This window comes from Tupaia chinensis, unplaced genomic scaffold (genome assembly GCF_000334495.1).
Source record: "Tupaia chinensis unplaced genomic scaffold, TupChi_1.0 Scaffold149502_1, whole genome shotgun sequence".
Taxonomy (NCBI): domain Eukaryota; kingdom Metazoa; phylum Chordata; class Mammalia; order Scandentia; family Tupaiidae; genus Tupaia; species Tupaia belangeri.
The window spans coordinates 602,345-608,810 of record NW_006209346.1 but is presented as its reverse complement, the minus strand read 5'-3'; the positions used below and the strand labels follow the sequence as shown (position 1 = coordinate 608,810).

Below are 6,466 nucleotides of genomic sequence, written 5' to 3'. Positions count from 1 at the left end.
TCAGCAGCTCGTACTGTGCCTAGAATGATAACGATTTCAAATGCAATATGAATGCATTGCTATTTTGGCCACTTTTATTGCACAGATCTAGCCTACTATGAAAAGTTCCTTGAAAAATGAGCTTCTTTAGTTAGAACCCTACAGTTATTCACCTTTATATGCTTGGTATTGGCACAAGAATTGGCCTATAGTGCAAGCTCAATAAATTCCGAGTAAATGAGTAAGTGAAAGAAGTACAGACAGTGTGGCCCAGCTAGTTGCTAGATGCCATTGCTGAATTCAAGCGGAGACCTGCAAACTTTATATCGAAGGTTCTGGTAACATGATCATTTTTTTTAAAGACAAAAGAGAGGTCCTTCAGGCCCCAGCCTTAACTATGAATGACTACGAGTGGAGCTACTGACCTTGGAGATCCTAAGTCTGAGTATCATGTCACATTATCCTGGGAAAGTAACCTGACCTCATGGCTTCTGTTTCCATTTTCAGAACATGAGAGAACACATCTGTTGTAACACTGTTCAGTGGCTGCCAAAGGCTGAGCTTCCAACAAGAAAGATGTCATTGTAAATACCTGCTCGGACCCATGGGTGGGGAATAGAAGGTTCTGCTGGGTTAATGCAAATTGCACATGCATTGCCAGTTTTCAGGGAATAAAAATCTTTACTAATATTCAAAAGCCCATTTTGCTACTTGCTAATTCTGTAGCTCTGGAACCTCAACCCTTCTAAGCTCCTGTATGGGAATGATAATATCTTTTTCTTTTCCTCAGATTTTTTGCCATAGAGCACATGCACTCACCAGAGACAGTGAGAAGGAACGTGAGAAATCACCTCCCAGCAGGGATAGACACATCTCCTGCCCTTCTCCATTCTCCTTCTGGGATTTTGGGCTCACATGCACATGTGTCGGGAGTGATTTTCAAGCAGCCAGCCAGGTTTGGCACTGGAACTGGGCCCACCACATGGGAGTCCAGTGCCTTAATCACCATGCCCCCAATAATATCTATCTTTATAGAGCAGGAGTTGGCAAACATTCCTGTAAAAGGTCAGGTAGGTTTAAATCCTGGCTCTGGTGCTTGAAGAAATATACTGGGCATATATCCATGTGCCCAGGATCCAATAGGTTAGAGAAATGAAGGGAAAAAAGGTTGTGATGTAACCAGGCCCCACTGGGGGGGGGGGGGCTTTCTTTCTTTCTCTCTCTTTCTCTCATGTGTACACACACAGTCTCTTACATTTAAACAAAAATCAAAACAAAATGAAACAAAACACTCCAAAATAATTAATAAAATAACATGCAGCCATTGAAAGGCATTTGGACAAAGATTACAAAAATACATTACAGGGGCCAGCAGGTGGCGTGGTGGTTAGGGGCTCTGGACTCCAACATGGCTGACCACGGTTTGAGTTCCGGACCTGGAAGCTTTCTCACTTTCTCTCTCACTCTGTCCTGCTCTGGTCAAATTAAAATAAATAAATACGTAAAATTAAATAAAATAATTCTTTAAAAAATACATGACAAAAGTAGTATGTGTTGTACATATATGTATACATTAGTTACAAAAATGCAAAACCAATGTAGTTACATAATATTGAGAAGAAGAATTCAAGAGACTCCTAAGAGTAGCTAGTTAACACTGCATGCAGTATTTCTTTAGAGTACAAGGTGTGTTGGGTAGTCTTTGAAATGGTAACAACGTTGTTAGAAAAAAGCATATCACCTACGTTGTCTCTCTCTCTCTCTTTAAAATACGGCCCCAAATGATTTCCTGAAATTTGTACTTGCTCACTTTGACCTGCACATCCATACAGAAATACTTTATTTTAAAATTTGGTATAGTACATATGTGCTCACCAGAGAGAGACAGAGAGTGGGGGGGGGGAGTGAAAAAGCAAGATGCCAAATTCTGGGACCTGAACCGTGGTCAGCCATGTGGGAGTCCAGCACCTTAAGCATCATGCCACCTACTGGCTGGTCCTGTATTACTTTTTCTTTTGTTTGTTTGCTTTTTGTTTTCAGAGAGATTTTGGCTGTAGGGCACATGTGCTCGCTGGAGAGACAGAGAGAGAGACAGAAAGCAAGAAATCACCTCCTGGTGGGAGAGGGGGAAAGTATAGGGAAGGAAATTAGGGGAAAAAGTAGAGAGGCCAGACATTCGTGGGATACAGTAATGGTTTATTACCTGTTGATAACATGTGTAGTAATCTCAGCTGGACTGGTTTGAGGTGCATTTCATGTTGGGTAAATTCTCTTTGCAAGCCAAATGATGTGTAGTGATGGAATGTATAAACAAAGAATAATAATAAAATAAAAATAAATAAATAAATCATCTCCCATGGGAATGGCCATGCCGTAATCCCTTCTTACCCAGTCTCCTCTCCAGATTTTGGGTAAGCATGCTCATGCGCCCCATGTGAGTTTTAAGCCGCAAGGTCAGGGACTTGAACCACGGCCGACTCTCTGGGAATCCAGTGACATAACCATTACACCATCTGCTGGTCCCTACTTTTATTTTTTTTTAAGACACCTGGTCTTGCTATGTTGCCCAGGCCAGTCATGAACTCATGACCTTTCTGCCCCAGCCTCCCGAGGAGCTGGGATTATAGGCCTACACCACTGTACCTAGCTAATAACCTACTTTAAACTATTAGACATTCAGTCACTCACTCTTTGGTGCGCCCTTGAAGCTCTTTCCTCCAGAATTCATGACTACTTAGAGAAGACAGACTCCCCCTTTTCTTCAGTGACCGGGACCGAGCAGCTCTGTTTTTAGTAACGTTCGACATCATCGTAACCTATGGAAGAAGGTTTTTGTACAGTAGCAAAGGAAAGATCTAAAAACATTTTAGTATAACAGAGACTCATTCCGAATAAAGTAGACGGTACTTAGTGTGCCAAATAAAGTATGTTTCTCCATTTGTGGATGGGCAGATGGACTTTCTGTGGGGAATATGTTGTTTTTCTGGTCAGGAAAGTTGAAAATATGTCAACCCTGATACCCTTTATCTATGTAATAATATACTACTCAATTCACTTAAGCAGTTAATAAGCTGTAGCAAAAATACTTAAGTAATAAAGAGGGAGAAAGGTACTGAGAAAAGATAGCCATGGGTAGCTGCCACCCCCAGTAGAAACCGGTGTTTGTATTGTTGTCCAGTGTACGACCTTGATAAGATTTCCCAGCTAATATCTGTTAACGGGGTATCGGGTGTTGGGGAGGGAAGCAGCGTGGTATGAGTGCGCGTGTGTGATGTGTACAGGAGTGTGCGTATCTCTGGGTGTGTGCCTGTGGGTGTGTATGGGGGTGAGTGTGTCTATTATGGAGAGAGACACACCGAGCCTAAGGGGGGTCCTTCAGATTTAGTTCCAAAGTCACACGGACAGACCTGAGCCTCAGCTGTTTCCCGCAGGCCAGAGATGGAACCTGGAGCCTGGAAGTGCCCAGGGTGCAGCCGGTCCTGCTCAGGACCGGGCAGCTCAGGCTCCGGGAGGTGACCGCTGCCAGCTCTGAGCGGGGCATCGCGCTCTAAGTCCAGCCACGCAGGCACACAAGGGGCGAGGAGGCAGAGGCTGGAGACCTACTTCCAGTTCCCAAGTTTGGGGTCACATTCTCTCATTTGTTGAGGGGACGAGGAGGAAGGCGGTGGAGAGATGAGGCCGAGGCAGGCGGTTTTTCAGCGCTGAACAGCTCCCCACCCAGGCTCTTCTCCCACCTGCTCCACGCGGCGCGGAGAGCGCCCTTACCTGGCTGGGCTGGGGCAGCTGCGGAGGCGCCGCCTGGTCCTCCCGGACCTCACGCTCGCCCACTGCGGGCAGAGGCGCGCGGCGTGGCTGCTGCCTCCCAGGCCTCGGTGCCCCCGGCGGCCAGAGCACTCCCTGGGGACTCCGCGGCCGGTCTCCAGGGTGACCTCAAACACCGCCCTCGGCCTGCAGCTCAGAGGTCCTCTGAGCCGCCCTATGGGTGTGAAGGATCTCATCTGCACCTCCCAAAGGGAAGTGGGTCCAGGGGCGCAGCGAGCTGGAGCGGAGCCCTATCACGCGGATATTTGGGACTGAAGGTGCAACCCCCAAGGGCCTGTCAGCCTGTTCCTTTTTCCGCAAGTGGCCGGGGAGAAGTGGGAAATGCTGCCGTTTCCCAGGACAGAGAAACCAAAGCAACTTTTCCCTTCCCTGGAGCCCTGACGCCTGATTCCATTCCCCCTTTCCCGGGCGCGCATGGTTGATAAGGATAAAAGCTCCCATTTGCCAGATACGGACAGGTTTCGTCTTATTTAGTCGTCCTAAGATCTCTGTGAAGAAAGTGTTGTTCTCTCTTTACAGATTTAGAAAAGTGAGTTTCTAGGTCCTTAAATCACTTGCCCAGAGCCCTCTGGAACTCCTGGTGTTCGCTGCTGTTTATTACAAACCGGCTGGACTCCTTCACTTTCCCTGATAGGACTCCCCCGCGGCCTAAGCAAGCTTGAGAAGCTCTGCAATGGAGGTGGTTTGGGGTTGAGGACCTGCTTTAACTCAGGTTAAAGAGAGCTCTTCCACCTCCGTTAAAACTACCCCTCCTAAGCTCATTGGCTCTCCTCAGACAGAAAGCAAATCAGCCAAACCCGGTAGAGACCCTCCTGTAGGGGACAGTCTCTGGAGGGAAAAATAAGACCCTGGCTCCAATCCCCTGCCTAATGCCTGGCCCTGGGTTAGCACTGGCTGCTGTAGGTAGCCTTCGCTGGCGACAGTAATGCACCGGACAGCTCAAATGTAGGAAGTGTGGAGAAAAGAGCAGTGCAGCCTTGTGGTCCATCCCAGCCACCGTTCACATACAGGTAAAGACAGAAAAGAATGATAAAATATCAACTGCAAAGTGACTGATCAAATATGACCTTATTTAATCCCTTCAATGACTCTATCTTAGGGGACATTACTTCTTGACATTTGATTGTTTAAAGATAAGGCAATGAGAAACATGCTCAGGTCTACCATTCAATCACAGAGCTGGAATGTGTCTCACTCCACAGCCCTTATCTTTGCCAGATTTTTGACTCGCCATCCCCACCCTAAACATGCAAGAAAGTTGCACCCACAGGAATGTGGGTGAAATTTTAAGAAGCTGGCTTATTAAAAAAAAAAGTCCACAACTCAATTTATTTTAGTATTTTCCATTTATTTTCCAGAAAAAAAAAATCACATTTCAATAACAACTTACTCACATAGAGAATGAAACTTTGTTCTGAAATGGGAACCATAGTTGCAGTAATATGTCATGATAAATAATTGCATATTCAGGGTTTTGTGAAATGGGTGATTGGGAAAATTATGAAGGAGAAAATATTTATAAAAATCACTATGTACAAAAAAAGTGATATCCACACTTTTTCTAACTTATAAGGCAAGTAATGTTAAGATGGTCTCATGATTATCTTCCACAAGTCAATACTACACACTCTTCACGATTGCTCGGCAGAGAGCTTTGCTGATGTTCTGGGAAGGAAGAAGCCTTTGCTCTTTGCTTCTTTTGCTGATTTTCTCTCCAGTACATGGAAGCTGCAAAACTTTCATTACAGACTAAGCAGTAATGGCTATCAGAATTAAAAGATACACTATCGAATTTGACATGGAGGAAAAAAAAGGCCAGGCATCAATATTTTGACTAAATTTAAAAGGTATCTTATGCAGACTGACCCCATACTAATGGTTAAGGGAGCCAGAGGCTTAAAAAACATGCTGGGCATGTGTGGAATGCATGGCCAAAATCCTGGCAGAATGGAGAAATGGAGAAGGGATTGTAGTGTAGACCGTACCCCATTGGGGGAAAATTTTTCCCTGTCTTTCTGCTTCTCTCTGGCACGCACACATGCCCTCTGGCAATTAAAAAAAAAAGTATCTTGAGTATTTTAATCCATAATGCCTTTCATAAATACTTTGTGCCTGAGGTATTTGTAAAATTATATACTTTAATTTTATATAATATAATCAGCACAAAATTATAAAGAAATTCAGTCTACTTCAGCTACATAGACAACACTAAAACGGCTACCACCTAGTCAAAATACATACACTGAGAACATTTTCCTTAACTAACTGAATTTCACTACTTTTCCTGATAGCAAAATTTCTGGGAGTCCTTTTCTAGTTTTCTATTGTCAAAGTACATGTTTAAAAACATCAGTCTTACATATTGCCACTTGGTAGTGATTAAAAACTAAAATTGGGCCATTTCATTTACATAGGGCTTTTTCTATAGTAGTGAAAAACAAAAAATCTTTTTAACGGAAACTCAACAATGTTCAAACAACCTAAAAAGCCAGTTCTAGAAATTACTGCTTGGCCTGTAGTGAAGCTCTGCTCACAGTTACGATTAGCATACCATCATACACTTGGCTTTTTAAGAAAAATTATTGAGCAGCAATTTTCCATTTCCTTTAGACAGAGACAGAGAACAGAAGAGAAACAGAGAGGGAGAGAGAGAATCAGACAGAAG

At 44.2% G+C, this 6,466-nt stretch overlaps 1 protein-coding gene across 1 annotated transcript in view; it reads right to left on the bottom strand.

Moving 5' to 3' along the window:
- Positions 1 to 3,932, bottom strand: part of DYNLT5 (dynein light chain Tctex-type family member 5) — a 25,634-nt gene extending 21,702 nt beyond the window's left edge. The window contains exons 1-2 of the mRNA XM_006171389.2: positions 3,745 to 3,932; positions 2,668 to 2,795 (exon numbers count right to left, since the gene is read on the bottom strand). Of these exons, the coding sequence (XP_006171451.1) occupies positions 2,668 to 2,789 (122 nt within the window). The 5' untranslated portion in view covers positions 2,790 to 2,795; positions 3,745 to 3,932. The remainder of the gene's footprint in view (positions 1 to 2,667; positions 2,796 to 3,744) is intronic.
- Positions 3,933 to 6,466: the final 2,534 nt, after the last annotated feature.